The following is a 17500-nucleotide window of genomic DNA, read 5'->3' as shown; positions in this document are numbered from 1 at the left end:
GTTCACATAGGGCACATAAGGGCATAAGAGCAATAAAACAACAAGAGATAAAACAAAACAATGACCTATAGAAGTGGGTCAGGTGAAAATATCATAAAACAAAGTGCAAACGAAACAGGTGTGTTTTTAACAAGTTCTTAAAACAATTAATAGATTGAGCATTCTTTATCGACACTGGGAGGGCGTTCCACAGTGTGGGAGCCACTACTACAAAAGCTCGGTCACCCTTGGTTCTGAGGTTGGTCGAGGGTATGACCAGGAGGCCCTTGTCCGAGGACCTGAGAGATCTCACATTGGGCTTTGCCTGTAATAATTCCGAGATATAGAGAGGGGCCAGCCCGTGTAATGCCTTATAAGTTATTAAAAGGATTTTAAAATCAATTCTGGATTTAACGGGTAGCCAGTGAAGAGCGGCCAAAACCGGGGTTATATGAGCTCTGCGATTTGTGTTAGTGAGAATTCTGGCAGCTGTGTTTTGTACTAATTGTAGTCGGTTGATAGAAGAGCGGATGAGGATAGAGTAGAGTCTGTTACAGTAGTCTAGACGTGAGGAGATAAATGCGTGCATGATTTTTTCGAGGTCTTGAGAAGTAAGGATTGGTTTGATTTTTGCGATATTGCGAAGATGGTAGAAACATGACTGTGTGACCTTTTTTACATGGTATTCAAAATTCAAGTGGCTATCAAAAAAGACTCCCAGATTTTTGGCGGTGTTACTTACATTGGATGCCAATGAACCGAGGGACCGCCGAATTTCATTCAAGGTACTCTCAGGGCCTATAACTAGTATCTCAGTTTTATCTGCATTTAACTGTAGGAAGTTTTGTGCCATCCAATTATTTATTCCAGCAATACAGTCATGTAAGATGGTGAGTTTGCTGAGATCACTTGGTTTAAAAGAAACATATAATTGCGTATCATCTGCATAACAGTGATAGGATATGCCATCAAAACTATTAATAAGAGCACCAAGGGGTAACATGTAGAGGGAGAACAGGATTGGACCAAGGATTGAACCCTGGGGGACCCCACAGGCCAAGGGAGATGTGGAGGAGACATAGCTGTCGATAGCGACATCCACACTTCTCCCTGACAGATAGGACGAAAACCATTTCAGAGCTACCCCATCTAAACCCACCCACTGTTGGAGCCTATTTAAAAGGATGTCGTGGTCAATAGTGTCAAATGCTGCGCTTAGGTCAAGCAGCAGCAGCACTGAGCACTCTCCGACATCAGCCCTCATAATGATGTCACTCGACACTCTAAGAAGTGCAGTCTCGGTGCTGTGCTTCTGACAGAAGCCAGACTGAAATTTATCAAACAACTTGTTATTGTCAAGACATTTTAAAAGTTGGTTACAAACAACTTTTTGTGTGATAGTAATTTGAGAATGAACATAACAGTGATCGGTTTGAAGAAATAAACTGTCTGAAAGCAAGACGTTGTCAGACTTCTTCTAGTGTTTGGAGACTACTTCTCCGCTTCCAGTACTGAAAGTCAGAACAGCGCCACAAAACCAACCAGTGGTGGAAGATATAATACATTATAGTAAGGTCTACCTAAATGACAATGAATGGGGAACAGTGAAGGGAGTTTCAGAGTAACTCTGTAGTTCTCCGGTTCGAGACCAGGCAGAAACAACTGAAACAACGTTTTTCTCTTTCACCATGGAGGTGGAGCAGTTACTGACCATAGGGCTTGGTTCACCATGGAGGTGGAGCAGCTACTGACCATAGGGCTTGGTTCACCATGGAGCAGCTACTGACCATAGGGCTTGGTTCACCATGGAGCAGCTACTGACCATAGGGCTTGGTTCACCATGGAGGTGGGGCAGTTACTGACCATAGGGCTTGGTTCACCATGGAGGTGGGGCAGTTACTGACCATAGGGCTTGGTTCACCATGGAGGTGGAGCAGTTACTGACCATAGGGCTTGGTTCACCATGGAGCAGTTACTGACCATAGGGCTTGGTTCACCATGGAGGTGGAGCAGTTACTGACCATAGGGCTTGGTTCACCATGGAGGTGGAACAGTTACTGACCATAGGGCTTGGTTCACCATGGAGGTGGAACAGTTACTGACCATAGGGCTTGGTTCACCATGGAGCAGTTACTGACCATAGGGCTTGGTTCACCATGGAGGTGGAGCAGTTACTGACCATAGGGCTTGGTTCACCATGGAGCAGTTACTGACCATAGGGCTTGGTTCACCATGGAGGTGGAACAGTTACTGACCATAGGGCTTGGTTCACCATGGAGCAGCTACTGACCATAGGGCTTGGTTCACCATGGAGGTGGAGCAGTTACTGACCATAGGGCTTGGTTCACCATGGAGGTGGAGCAGTTACTGACCATAGGGCTTGGTTCACCATGGAGCAGTTACTGACCATAGGGCTTGGTTCACCATGGAGGTGGAACAGTTACTGACCATAGGGCTTGGTTCACCATGGTGGTGGAGCAGTTACTGACCATAGGGCTTGGTTCACCATGGAGGTGGAGCAGTTACTGACCATAGGGCTTGGTTCACCATGGAGCAGTTACTGACCATAGGGCTTGGTTCACCATGGAGCAGTTACTGACCATAGGGCTTGGTTCACCATGGAGGTGGAACAGTTACTGACCATAGGGCTTGGTTCACCATGGAGGTGGAGCAGTTACTGACCATAGGGCTTGGTTCACCATGGAGGTGGAGCAGTTACTGACCATAGGGCTTGGTTCACCATGGAGCAGTTACTGACCATAGGGCTTGGTTCACCATGGAGGTGGAGCAGCTACTGACCATAGGGCTTGGTTCACCATGGAGGTGGAACAGTTACTGACCATAACAGTTACTTAGTCCCAAGATGGCGTCGCGCTCAGACGCGAGGCTCGGAGTGGCTCCAACGCTGGTGTTTTTTAGTGTTTTTAAGTACATTTGTATGTACATTTTTATTTTAGTACTTATAGGGAACAGTTGTGTAAATAGTACCTACAGCAGGCTCGACTTATTAGAAGTTGGCACGCAAAACGAGAGAACAGTTACAGCGGAGTTCCTGAAGCAAAACAGGATATATCACGAGATCGCCCGTGTACCGGGAGAATCCTGGTACTCAGTCCCTTCCCTGAGGCGCAAACGCCAGCGGCGAGACCGTAAGCAACGCCGAGGATGAAGGGGGGGGCCTGCTAGCGAGGCTAAGAAGGAGCCCTGACAAACCTGCTTTGCCAAGTATTTTCCTTTCCAACGTCAGGTCCCTGAACAAGATGGATGAACTGAGACTACAAGTTGCCAAAAATAACATCGTAGGAGATAGCTGTGTGATTATCCTTACCGAAACCTGGCTAAATGACACCATCGTGGACTCCGCGGTTAGCTTGGAGGGACGGACATTACACAGGGCTGACCGAACGCAGCTCAGCGGCAAGTCGCGCGGGGGAGGGATCATAATATCGACGAAGGATAGCTGGTGCTTAAACACGAAAACTGTAAGTAGCCACTGCTCCCCAGACCTGGAATACTTGACTGTTAAATGCCGACCCACATACCTCCCGAGGGAGTTTAACGCGGTGTTCATAACATGTGTTTACATTGCGCCTAGCGCGGACGGCAGCCTAGCATTGGCGCGGCTATATGACGTCATCAGTGGTCAACAAAGCACTGATCCACAGGCTATTCACATCATAGCAGGAGATTTCAATCATGTCGACCTGAAGGCAGTACTACCCAAGTTCTATCAGCATGTGAAATGTGCAACGAGAGGAGAAAAAACACTGGACAAGGTATACACCAACATCAAACGTGCTTACAAGGCTAGTCCGCTAGCTCATCTAGGCATGTCTGACCATGTGCCAATCCTCCTGATCCCTGCATACACTACCATGGGGAAAAGTGCTCCCATCACCACTAAGACTGTCAGAACCTGGCCAGAAGGGTCCGCTCCACTGCAGATCTGCCTAAATGACACCCCATGGCAGGAATATGAGCATGAGGACCTGGAACAGTACACGTCGTCGGTTCTGAACCACATAGTGAACTGCACCAACTCAGTCACCGTGGACAAACGGGTCCGGGTCTACCCCAACACGAAGCCATGGATGACTGGGAAGGTCCAAAAACTGATCAACGAGAGGGACAACGCCTTCTTCGCAGGGAAGAGCTCACACCGCTGTACAGCTCCACCAGGGCTAACCTAAAGCGCGGAATCAAAGCGACCAAGGCAGAGCACAGAGAGAAGATTGAGGAATGCCTCCTGAGCAACGACTCCAGGCGGATGTGGCAGGGGGTTCAGCAGATGACAAACTTCAGAGCCAACAGGCTCACAGCCGCAGAGGACGACCCCTGCTGGCGGGAAAGCTGAACACCTTCTACGCCCGGTTTGACGAGGGGCAAACGGAGGTAACCACAACACAAACACCACTCTCTCCAGCTCTCAGCAGCCTCACCCTCACAGAGCATGAAGTGAGACGCGTACTGAAGGCGGTGGACCCCAGGAAAGCCTCGGGGCCGGATGGCGTCCTGGGACGGGTGCTGAGGGACTGCGCCGACCAGCTGGCCGGGGTTTTCACCAACATCTTCAACCAGTCCCTGTCCCAGGCCACCATCCCACCCTGCCTGAAAACCTCAACTATCATCCCAGTCCCGAAGAAAAGCACGGTGAGCTGCCTAAACGACTACCGCCCGGTTGCACTCACACCAATCATCATGAAGTGCTTCGAGAAACTAGTCCGGGCCCACATACTCACACGCCTCCCGCCCAACCTGGATCCATACCAGTTCGCCTACAGAGCCCACAGGTCCACAGAGGACGCCATCGCGACGACTCTCCACGCCACTCTATCCCACCTGGAGAGGGGAAACAGCTACGCGAGACTGCTCTTCGTGGACTTCAGCTCCGCCTTCAACACCATCCTTCCAGACAGGCTAGTGACCAAACTACTAGACCTGGGTCTATCACACTCTATATGTGCGTGGATCAAGGACTTCCTGACCGACCGCCCCCAGAGGGTGCGGGTGGGCCCCCACACCTCCACAGCCCTCAGACTCAGCACTGGGTCCCCCCAGGGCTGCGTGCTAAGCCCCATCCTCTACAACCTCTACACCTACGACTTCACCCCCGTCCACCCCAGCAACTCCATCGTAAAGTTTGCAGACGACACCACCGTGGTGGGATGCATCTCGGGGGGGGACGAGGCGGCGTACAGGGATGAGGTAGAGCAACTGAGCAAGCTGTGCAAGGTTAACAACCTGCTGCTGAACAAGTCAAAGACCCAGGAAATCATCGTAGACTTCAGGAGGAAAAAGTCCGAGATCCAGCCCCTGCTCATCGACGGAGAGAGCGTGGAGAGAGTCTCAACCCTCCGATTCCTGGGGATGCACATGCGGGATGACCTGACCTGGAAGGACAACACAAAAGACACCATCAAGAGGGCACAACAGCGGCTATACACCCTGAGAGTCCTCAGGAAGGAACACAGCAAGCAGGAGATACTGGTGACCTTCTACCGCGGCGCAGTGGAGAGCATCCTCATCTACGGCATCTGCAACTGGTTCTCCAGCTGCACAACAGCGGAGAGAAATGCGCTACAGAGAGTCGTGAGAACAGCACAGAAGATCACCGGCGCCCCCCTCCCCTCTCTGGAAGAGCTGTACAACACACGCTGTCTCAGGAAGGCCTCCAAGATCTCCAGGGACCCGACCCACCCTGGGTACGTACACTTTACCAGGCTGCCCTCGAAAAGGCGGTTCAGAACCCTGGCCGCAGGGACAAACAGACTGAAGAACAGCTTCTACCACAGGGCCGTCCAGGCCCTGAACACAGCAAAGACCTAAGTTCTGGGCCCTGGACAGTCTGGACGGATTGATGGCAGCTGCTGGCCTGAAAAAAATCAGGTGTAGTGCTGAGGCACAAACATGTACATTTCAAGCCTGCAAACTGTGACACTTTAAACAAATGTGAAATAATACTATTGTGCAATATGACAACCCTAGTCGTCTATCTGTACAGTATAGTACAGTGGATAGTGTACATAGCCTTTATTTATGTAAACCAGCTCCTTCCCTTCTTGTGATTTTTTAAAAAGTTTTTTTTCCCCTTTCCTAACACCAGGGGAGCCACCCCTCCTAAATGTCGTTGTTTGGTACCTGTACTGTAGCAATGACAATAAAGTCCATTCATCATTCATCATTCATTCATCATTCATTCATAGGGCTTGGTTCACCATGGAGCAGTTACTGACCATAGGGCTTGGTTCACCATGGAGCAGTTACTGACCATAGGGCTTGGTTCACCATGTAGCAGTTACTGACCATAGGGCTTGGTTCACCATGGAGGTGGAGCAGTTACTGACCATAGGGTTCAACCCACTAGAATTCAGCAGAGAACAGGCGGGTGCAGTGCATCTGTGTAGTCTGGGGTTTGGCAGTTAAGTGCAGTTCTGACCACATAGCCTGAGACCGTTTTACTCAGCAAATTAAGAGATGCTAATCTTATTCAGAAATCATTAAAACTAAGAGATGTTATAATATAGTAAAAAAAACTACTCGAATTCCTCCAAACAGTTTGTCATGCATTTCTTTATTCCAACAACATGTTTTTGTTTTATCTCCCCCCAAAAATATATTACTATTTACTAGTAAACCAGAGTACTTGTGATTAATGATGATTCATCTGATTAATCACAGAATATTATTGTCATTAACTTCATTTAAAATGTTAATAGATTGACAGTACTTATTATTCAGCACTTATTATTCAACTCAGATGGCTGTTGGTTGCTAGAGAAGTGTCGATGAGAGAAATTATGAATGTGTTTTTTGATACAAATCAAAATGTGAGTGAATCTATATGATCTATCTTCCTGCTTATACAACAATCAATAAATCATGTCTTCAGAGGTAGAGATGGACAACACACTTCTAAAGGAGAGGGACAGACTGATAGAGGATAAGAATAAGACTGGAGGAGAGATCAGTTAAGATGGTCTGTCTGCTGATTTAATAACTCTGATGTTCTAACCCCAACGCCTTTCTCTCTTCCAGACATGAAGTTGGACAAGGAGTTGAGAGAGAATCAAGCAGAGAGAGACAAGCAACTTGGTGAGAACGTGTTTAGATGAGCTTTTTGTTGTTTTTCATGCAAAATAGTGTGTATTTATTTCAGATACTGTAGTGGAAGATATCCTAATTTCCAGTGAAGTAGCCGCCATCTTGTTATGATATTTTAGTTTATCCCGCCCCTTCATCCCTTTGATTGGTCTAAAGTCACGAATGTAACCAACGACTGTCATCATTATTACAACCCAGTCTGTCTTGAAGCCCGTCTGAATGAATCACACAGCTATCTCCCAGTCTGTCTACAGTGACATCTGCATTTGTTTACTGATGCATGTCAGTGGAACTTGGTGATATGATTAATTTGCGTTAAAAACAAATTAACATGTTAAGGTTTCCAGATTAATTGCAATTGTTAACATTGACAAAGCAAATAACTATATCATAAATACATGTATTACTGTTTCATCACCTCATGTCCCATTGCTACCTTAGCCGCTCAGCGCTTTGTGGACTTCCACCGGTCCGAATTGATCAGGAGAGTGGGAGAGGTCACCTTCAACTCCATCCTGGATAAACTCCTGGGGAAGGGAGTCATCGTTTACGATAATTATAGTGACATGAAGTCTAAATCGACCCCCATTGAAAAGATGAGAGCGCTTTTCGATGGTCCACTGAGGACAGGCGGCAAAGCAGTCAAAGATATGTTCCTTGCCATCCTGGAGGAGGAGGATCCATACCTGATCAAAGATCTGAAAGGTAAACAAAAGGGGTGGGGCCAACCACATGCTTGAGGACAGTTCCTGTACTCTGATTGGACATGCTCAGCCATGATGACTTGTTATAGGTCAAAGGTTAGAGGCCCTCCCAGGATGAGATGAGCTCAAAAGCAGATGAGGGTTTCTGTCACAGCACTCCTGACCCTGGTTTGTTTGTGTTCTCTGTTTATGGATCTAGCAGGAAGCTAGAAGAAGGACGTCTACCAGGACCTGCAGACACACGTCTCTGTGCTGGAGTCTGGAGGAATGGGAGAACATGAAGAGGGCCATGCTGCTGTAGTGCCTGGCCTGCTGTGGAGACCCGGCTGGGTGGATGTGATGGAGAATCAGTAGTTATGAAACCCGGCTGGGTGGATGTGATGGAGAATCAGTAGTTATGAAATGATTTCTATGTTGAAGAAAATATATTCTGTACTGTACATTTTTGAAGGGAAAGTAAAATATGTGTCGTTTTGAGAAAAGCGTTTTAGGCAATCAAAATGAAATATGCGGGACATCATCCCAATTTCCGGGACGCACCAAAAGTGGTGAAAATGCCGTGCAGTCATCTGGTCACCATGGTTACAGATGCTGTGCAGTCATCTGGTCACCCGACACTAGACATGTGCAGTCATCTGGTCACCCTACACTGCAGTCATCTGGTCACCCTACACTGTCTGTCTGTGTGTCTCTCACTGTCTGTCTGTCTGTCTGTCTGTCTGTCTGCAGTCATCTGGTCACCCTCACTGTCTGTCTGTGTGTCTCTCACTGTCTGTCTGTCTGTCTGTCTGTCTGTCTGCAGTCATCTGGTCACCCTCACTGTCTGTCTGTGTGTCTCTCACTGTCTGTCTGTCTGTCTGTCTGTCTGCCTGTCTGCAGTCATCTGGTCACCCTCACTGTCTGTCTGTGTGTCTCTCACTGTCTGTCTGTCTGTCTGTCTGCAGTCATCTGGTCACCCTCACTGTCTGTCTGTGTGTCTCTCACTGTCTGTCTGTCTGTCTGTCTGCAGTCATCTGGTCACCCTCACTGTCTGTCTGTGTGTCTCTCACTGTCTGTCTGTCTGTCTGTCTGTCTGCAGTCATCTGGTCACCCTCACTGTCTGTCTGTGTGTCTCTCACTGTCTGTCTGTCTGTCTGTCTGCAGTCATCTGGTCACCCTCACTGTCTGTCTGTGTGTCTCTCACTGTCTGTCTGTCTGTCTGTCTGTCTGTCTGCAGTCATCTGGTCACCCTCACTGTCTGTCTGTGTGTCTCTCACTGTCTGTCTGTCTGTCTGTCTGTCTGCAGTCATCTGGTCACCCTCACTGTCTGTCTGTGTGTCTCTCACTGTCTGTCTGTCTGTCTGTCTGTCTGCAGTCATCTGGTCACCCTCACTGTCTGTCTGTGTGTCTCTCACTGTCTGTCTGTCTGTCTGTCTGCAGTCATCTGGTCACCCGACACTAGACACTCTCTCTCTCTCTCTCTCTCTCTCTCTCTCTCTCTCTCTCTCTCTCTGTGCAGTCATCTGGTCACCCGACACTAGACACTAACTTTTTTTTTTATACTTTATTACAGGACTGTACATTACATTTCATAAGTTCATTTCATACACTTTACAAGTTTTCTTCACTTGTTTAAGTTCATCCTGCATCATTTTTGTTTGTTTTTTTATTTTTTATAAAGAGAACAAGAAATACAAAAATAAAGAATAGAAACTAGAGAGAAAATATAGAAAAAGAAGAGAGAAATGATAGGGATAGAGATAGAAAAGTAAGAGACAAAGGGAGGGGGGTGGGAGGGGTGGGATCGGGGAGGGGGGGGGGGCTTCCTTCCTACTCATTCATTCAGTCCATTTACTCCAGTTCATAGTGAATTGCTCTTCACGGCCTCCCACTTTACAAGTAATTCTTTCCATTTCTTTTATCTCTTCAACAGTTTTTTCCCAATTATTAACAGATGGTGGGTTTAAGTCCAACCATTTACGTGTGATTTGCTTTAAAGCCGCGATACGTAATATGGTGTACAAATATGTATCTCCCTCTCTGTATATATCTAATGGAATAAGACCGAGTATAATATTGACTGGATGTATAGGATTTTGTAAGGTAAATGTATTTTTTATTTTTACTTGAACTGCCTCCCAAAACCTTTTCAATTTAGGGCATGTATAGAAAATGTGTGTGTGATTGGCTTCTCGTTCCGTACATTTCCTCCAGCATTCTGCATTGCCTGTTGGCCTATATTTTGACAACATTTTCGGTGTTAGGAAGATCTTCATATTTATTTTCCAAGCAAATTCTTTCCAGAATTTTGATTGTGTTGTCTTAAATATTCTTTTGCATGCTTCTTTCCAATCGTCATCCGTAATTGTTATTGCTAATTCGTTTTCCCATTTTTCTTTAGTGTTATCTTCTTGTATCTTGATTTCTTGCATGATTTTATAAAGTTTTGAGATTTTTGTCTTTTCACTGTTTCTATTTTTGCTCAGATATTCCATTAGTATATGTGATCTTTGTTCCTGTCTCCTCTGCTGTGTTATAAGGTAGCTTCTAATTTGTAAGTACTTAAAGAAATGTCTATTACTTATATTACATTTATTAACTAAGGTTTCAAATGAGTCTATCATGTCATTTGTAATCATCTGTGAGTACACCTGTAGTCCCTTCCTAGCCCATTCTTCTAATATTTTGTCTGTTTTATTAGGTAAAAAGTCTGGGTCACTGGCTATCTCTCTCAAATAAATACATTTGTCATCACATTTATACATTTTACGAATAGTTTTCCAATTTTTGAGGGTATTTTCTATGCATCTGTTATTTCCACTATATTTTTGAATATCCTTTAGAATCCTTTAGGGTAGTGTTCCTATTGATATTGATATTACTTGTTTTTCTATGTCTTTCCATTTGGTTTGAACCGAGTTATTCATCCATTTCATTATTGTATCTATTTGAGTTGCATGGAAATAGGACTTTCGATCAGGGAAATTAAACCCTCCTTTTTCTCTGGTTTGAGTTAGTATACTAAGTTTTTTCCGTTTACTTTTGTAGTTCCAAATGAAATTTGAGAGCATTGTATTCCATTTTTTGAAGCTACGATGTGGAATGGGAACTGGTAATGTTTGAAATAAAAACAGAAACTGTGGGAGGATCATCATTTTGACGCTTTCTACTCTACTCATTAACGATTCAGGTGTTATCTTCCATCTATTAAGATCTTCTCGTATTTTATTTTCAAGGGCTTGATAGTTGTCAGTGTATAATGTTGTTATATCTCCGGTGAGGTAGATTCCTAAATATTTGATTTTCTTTGCATCCCATTTCAACTTGTATTTTTCCTTAATTTCCGAATCTATCTGTTCTCCAATTGTTAATACTTCACACTTACTTTCATTTAGTTTATAACCAGAGTGTTTACTATATTCTGTAATTGCTTCCATTAGGCTTGGTAATGATTGGGCTGGTGATGTTAAATAAACAACCACGTCATCTGCATATAATGCCAGTTTATGCTGTTCCTCTTTTATCGTTATGCCTTTGATGGTATTATTTTTCCTTATACTTTCTGCTAGTCCTTCCATGCATATAGCAAATATAACTGCTGAGAGTGGGTCTCCTTGTCTTGTACCTTTATAGACAGGGGTGCACATAACTTTTTGGGGCCAGTGCTCAGAGGAGCACCTAGGGATGCTGCTTGGTGCTCCCCGAGCTCGCGAGTCACGACCCCGTCCCACAGGATGGATGAAAAAGGGATACATGGATAACTTATATTAGCAAAACGACATTTATTCATAAATAAAGATGAACGAACAAATGATTGTGTGCAAAACAAAATAAACAAATGCAAAATCAAATGACTGCTCTTTAAGCATGAAAGTCTGTCAGACTCCTTTAAACACAATGAAATCAACTGACATCTCTTTAAGCACTAACTGAATGTCTGTTCTTTAAACACAATGAAATCAACTGACATCTCTTTAAGCACTGCTCTGTTCTGTAAACACTGAAATCAACTTTTCAACAAAAAGTTACAGCCTAAGTATTTATTTATGCTACAAGCTTAATCATCATCATCACTGCTCTCTTGACTGCTGTTATCACTGTCCTCAATTTCAACCATGGTAGAGGATGTTGTAGGGCAGGCCATCACTTTAAATAGCTCGTTATTTTGATTGTGCAACAAAGTCATTTTTTCATTTTTTCTAATAGAATTCCCAACCATATTCCCTGGGTCAGGGGTCTAGGTGCGATAATGAAGCTGTAAAACAAACGTCTGAACGTTTGAAAGCTTCAGAGAAAAGAAATGTGAAGTCCCTTGGTGTTGTTTTTCCTTTTAGCGACGAGTCGTTCGGGACTGAATTTTCACGTGTCGGCGTGATAACCGTGATAACCATGCGATACGCGATACGCGATACGCGGAATGAAAGTACGAGTTACAATACTTTCCGAATGTTTTCGTGAGGGGAGTCGCCGTGGTCGTCGTGATGGATTACTTATTTGGGGACGGCAAATAGTTACTTACTTGGTGGGGCTTGCTTCTTGGACCCAGCTGTTGGTGCGCAAAAGCGCCTTCATGCCGCTGATCTGCCGCGCAGCATGCATTTTGGCGACGCATGCGCACTGGCGCACCAGTTATGTGCACCCCTGTTTATAGATTGGAAATCTTCTGGATATTGTGCCATTTACTTTTACTCTTGACACTGGATTTTTATACATTCCTTGAAGCCATTTATTAAAATTCTCATGAAATCCAAAGCTTCTTACAATTTCAAACATGAATGGCCATAGCACTCTGTCAAATGCTTTTTCTGCATCCAGTGTTAAGAGTAGAAGGTTTGCACCATTGTTTTGTGCATAGTCCATTATATTTAACGTCCTCCTTATATTATCTGACAACAGCCTACCTGGTATAAAACCACATTGGTCGCTGTCTATTATATCTGGCACGATGTCCTTTAACCTATTGGCAATAATGGCTGTTACTATTTTATGGTCCGTATTCAGTAGTGATATTGGCCTGTAAGACGAACATTCAGTAGCGTCCTTACCTTCTTTATGTATAACCGTTATTATAGATGAGTTCCAAGTAGTTGCCCAATTTCCCGTTTGTAATACGAACGTATATGCTTGTAAAAGTAGTGGTATCAATTGTTTTTGAAAAGTTTTATAAAATTCATTAGTATATCCATCATCACCTGGTGTTTTCCCCATTTTAAGATTATTTATGTGTTGTTGTATTTCATTTACTGTGATGTCCTTAATGAGCTGTTCATTTTTTGATCTTGTTACCTGCTTTAAGTTTAACTTATGTAAGAAATCTTTCATTAGTCCCAGGTCAATATTTCCTGTGTTTTTATAAAGGTTCTCATAATATTTTACGAATTCTTCAGCTATTTTATCCTTTTCCGTTATTGTTCCAGAGCCTTCTACAGTCTTCAATTTCGAAATGTGTGCTTTTGTAGTCTGTGTCTTAAGTCGATATGCTAGGAGTTTTAAAGACTTAGGTCCTCCATCGTAATATTTCTGTTTGGTGTATGTCATTAATTTCTCCACTTCCTCTGTACGAATTTTATCCAACTCCTTATACTTCTTTTTTAATTCATTTTTTACTATTATTTCATTTGTATTTTTAAATTTGTCTTCCAAGTGTTGTATTTGTTGTTCAAGCATTTTCTGTTTTTGTTGTGTTTGTCTTTTCTTCCATGCACAATATGATATTATCTGTCCTCGTAGTACCGCTTTAAGGCCCTCCCATATAATAGTTGGATTAGTATCTCCATTGTCATTTATCACTACGTATTATTTTATGGCTTTATTGATTTTTTCAACAAAGATCTTATCTTGGAGAAGTGAATTGTTTAATCTCCATATTTTTTCTCCTTGCTTTATATCCAAATGTATAGTTATAGATAGCATAGCATGATCTGATAAATCCCTTGTGCCTATTGTGCATGTTTCAATCCTCTCTACGTCTTTTTTAAACATGAAGAAATAATCCAGTCTATTGGAAGTTGAAAATCGTCCAGAATAATATGTATATGTTTTTTTAGTTGGATTTAGCATCCTCCATATGTCTACTAATCCAAATTCTGACATTGCACTTCTTAAAATTGATGATGTTTTATCAGCTCTGTGTGGTTTATTATTTGAGGAATCTAGCCTAGAATTTATTGTAAGATTCATATCTCCTCCCATTAGTGTGATTCCTTTACATTTTGTCATTAACATTTCGATTATTTCTGACATGAATTCTGGGCCTAATTCCGGTGGATAGTATACATTTAAAAATGAGACAGTAATTGACTCTATTTTACCAATTACTAAAACAAACCTGCCCTCTTTATCGTATATATGTTGTTCTTCTTTAAATGGTATGTGTGGTTGTATAATTATAGCAACACCCCTCTTCTGTGTTCCATATGAACTGGAGTAAATTTGTCCCCTACTCAATTCGTCATGTTCTTTTTTTTAAAAATGGGTTTCTTGTAAAAAGAGGACATCTCCTCCAGCTCTCCTCAGCTGGAGGATAATCTTTTTCCTCTTAATTATGTTATTCAAGCCATTAACATTTAATGATATTATTTTCAACTTTTTCATATCTCCGTTTAAGGGCTTCATTTTAAATTAACATTGCGAGTATTTCATAAAGTAAGCATATTATCGGGACTAAGAAAACAGTAGGAGGGGGAAGGACAGTAATGAAAGGAGAAAGAGGGAAAGAGGAAGAGGAATAGAAACAAGAAGAAAAGAAAAGTAAAAAGAAGAAAAAGAAGAGCAAAAGACAAAAGAAAGAAAACATAAAACATTTAATACGAAAAACACATTCAGGGTAGTGAAAGAAACATACAGGACAAACACAAAAAAGCAACATGTACAACACAAACACACAGACACACAGACACACAGACACACAGACACACAGACACACAGACACACAGACACACAGACACACAGACACACAAACACACAAACACACAGACACACAGACACACAGACACACAGACACACAGACACACAGACACACAGACACACAGACACACAAACACACAAACACACAGACACACAGTATATTATGGTGTCAAGTAAGCACATCATATAAACACTAATTACTCTGAGAGGCTAATCCTCAGCACTCGGGGGAAACCTGGTTTTACATTAAAGTAAATCTTTTTATAGCGTCTCTCCATAAAACAATTGAGGCATTTCATAATGGAAGAGGCAAGTCTATTGTGTACCAAACCAATTGTGGGCTATCTTAGAATACCTAAATTGTGTAGACCATATTCCAGGAACATCATAGTATACGTTGAGTTGTTATCAAAATAATAATACTAACCATTGCGACTAACAACAAAATTATAACCCAACAAAAAAAAGGGGGGAAAAAGGAAAGAAAAGTAATAGGCACTCCTTATAGCCTACTTAACGTGAAGTCGCGTATCAGCTTCGTATAACAGCTACAAAGGCTCAGATATGCCTACGTAGCGTTCCATCCTATCGGTGAACAAAGTAGTAGGCTAATAGTTCAGACACGTGATATAGCTACACAAGTGAACCATAGCAGAAAGAAACATAAACAGCAGGGCAACAGAGTCTCAGATAGCCTATGTGCTTCAAAGTCAATCAGACAAAGTCCCCGCAGCAGTAGGCTAATAAATCAGTCTCAAAAGGTGGTTTGATTGATTGAAAACTTTATTAGAAGATTTGCAGAAGTCGGTACATGAAAGTACATATTACATACAAGGTCAACTAACAGGATAAAAACCCAAGAAAGCCACTGGCTTATTTCAATTGGGGTCCTTGATTCTCAATTCATCGTTACATGTAAGACAGACAAAAAAAAAACTAGTACTATCTACAAGATAATACAGACAAATAACTAGTACTATCTACAAGATAAACATACATCCAACATGGGAAGAACAATACAACAAAACATCAGGTATGTACAGCGGGTAGGACAGGTGGGGACATACACCACAGGTGGGGGCGGGGGACAAAACACAAAGTATGTACAGTGGGTAGTTCGGGCAGGGGGACAGACATATAATATGTACAATGGGTAGTTCGGGCGGGGGGACAAAACAACAAGTATGTACAGTGTGTGGTCATGGTGGGGGGGGGGGTACAAAAACACCAGTAGATTTAGGCGGGGGGGAGGGGGGGGGCGACATAATAACATTGCGTTTGCTCAGAGTGTAGACCAGGTAGGGGGGTGGGACAAAACAACTAGTAACCAGAGTAACAGAAACACAAAAGTTCTAGACAGAGTAACCTGTTTAGAAAGCTGTTTGTTGGATTGCAGCACTTCTTCCATCAGTTCTTGAAGTTTTTCCATGTCTTTAGCAGTTTTGTTGCGCGTCATTTAGAAATGTTTGGTCTCGTCGTGTTCAAATGAGAATAAACTCAAAACTTGCGCTAAACATTGCTGCCTAACATTGCTGTAACCAGAAAAATTAGATATAGCTCATTCTAATAATACATTTATGGGTAGCCAATTGTTTAAAGGAGAAAAACCAGAGTTTCTTTTCCCGAGTCAGAGCCTCTCTCGTGCCTACCCACTCCCTTCGGCCATCTTGCTCAAGAAGGCACTAGACACTGACTTAAGCAGCTAGAGGGTGGAGGGAGGGGAGGAGGAGGGAGAGGAGGGGAGGAGGGTGGAGAGTCTAGACACTAACTTAAGCAGCTAGTTGAATGAAAATGATTTGAGCGCCAGTAATAAAGATCAAATGAGTGACAAGTCAAATCAAATCAAATCAAATGTATTTACAGTAGTGACAGTGACGTAGACACCAGTCATTGGCCTTTATGTAATAATGTTTCAAACTAACGGGTTGAGTGATTGGCTGAACGCAACGTGAAAGAGTTGCGTTAAGCACGTTTATTACAGAAAAAAGGGTTACCGGTGCCGGCGCCACTGGTTACCGGAAATCTGTTCCGTTGTTCAGAGGATAAAACACATACAACAGTAATTCAACTTGATATTTGTTCACATATTTTCTTATTTGTTTTGGTTTGAATGCTCGGATATTCTCAATGGGTGATAGTTTTTGGCGATGTTTTTTTTAATAATAATGAGAAAATAAACGACACCGAAGCTTTCTCAGGATGGGCCCATGAGTAAAGTGGGCGGGCCTAGGCCTGACGTGGCTACGCTACTGGAATGGACTCCTGTACTGCCTCTCCATAACGCCTTTTTTGTATGTTTTGGTTTGTTTCATGTATTGCTGTTTGTAAGTGCTTAATGTTGTGTGGCCTGTAATTGTCCTGTGGCTTCTAGGTGCTTGAAATGTCGCTGCTCCCATAAGTGTGTATGTGGTGTGGTTTGTAAACATGCTCTGGCTTGTGTGAGCTTCTACGTGTTCGCTATGTCTTCATGTGTCCCTGTCCCCTATGCGCTGTCAGTGTTTGTTGTAGACCCTTCAATCACCTCAGCTTGCTTACTTGTGTTTTTTGTCAAGTGTGATGTTGGGGTACCTTGTCTCAGTCACGTGTTCTTAGAATATTGAAATGTTTTATTTTAATTAATGACGTTACTTTTCAGGATGCCATGTTGCAACTGGCCGGGGACTTCAGCTGAAAATTAGCTGACTAGGCTAACACTGCCTTTTTTACTGTATTTTATATGGTTCATGTATTTGGATTGTCCTCGATATAATAAACTAATAAACTAAACTAAACTAAACTGCTAGGTGGACTCATTTCTGACACAGTCTGATCATTTGGTCCGCATGTCGGCA

General features: G+C 43.1%; 1 protein-coding gene across 1 annotated transcript in view; it reads left to right on the top strand.

Moving 5' to 3' along the window:
- stxbp5a (syntaxin binding protein 5a (tomosyn)) overlaps positions 1-17500 on the top strand; it is a gene marked incomplete at both ends in the record, with an annotated part of 99583 nt that overhangs the window by 7277 nt on the left and 74806 nt on the right. Inside the window, 2 exon segments of the mRNA XM_080533478.1 lie at positions 7015-7071; positions 7522-7785. Of these exon segments, the coding sequence (XP_080389604.1) occupies positions 7015-7071; positions 7522-7785 (321 nt within the window).

Source organism: Nansenia antarctica, assembly GCF_963989245.1.
Source record: "Nansenia antarctica genome assembly, chromosome: 6".
Taxonomy (NCBI): Eukaryota; Metazoa; Chordata; class Actinopteri; order Argentiniformes; family Microstomatidae; genus Nansenia; species Nansenia antarctica.
This window is presented reverse-complemented; position numbering and strand designations above follow the sequence as displayed.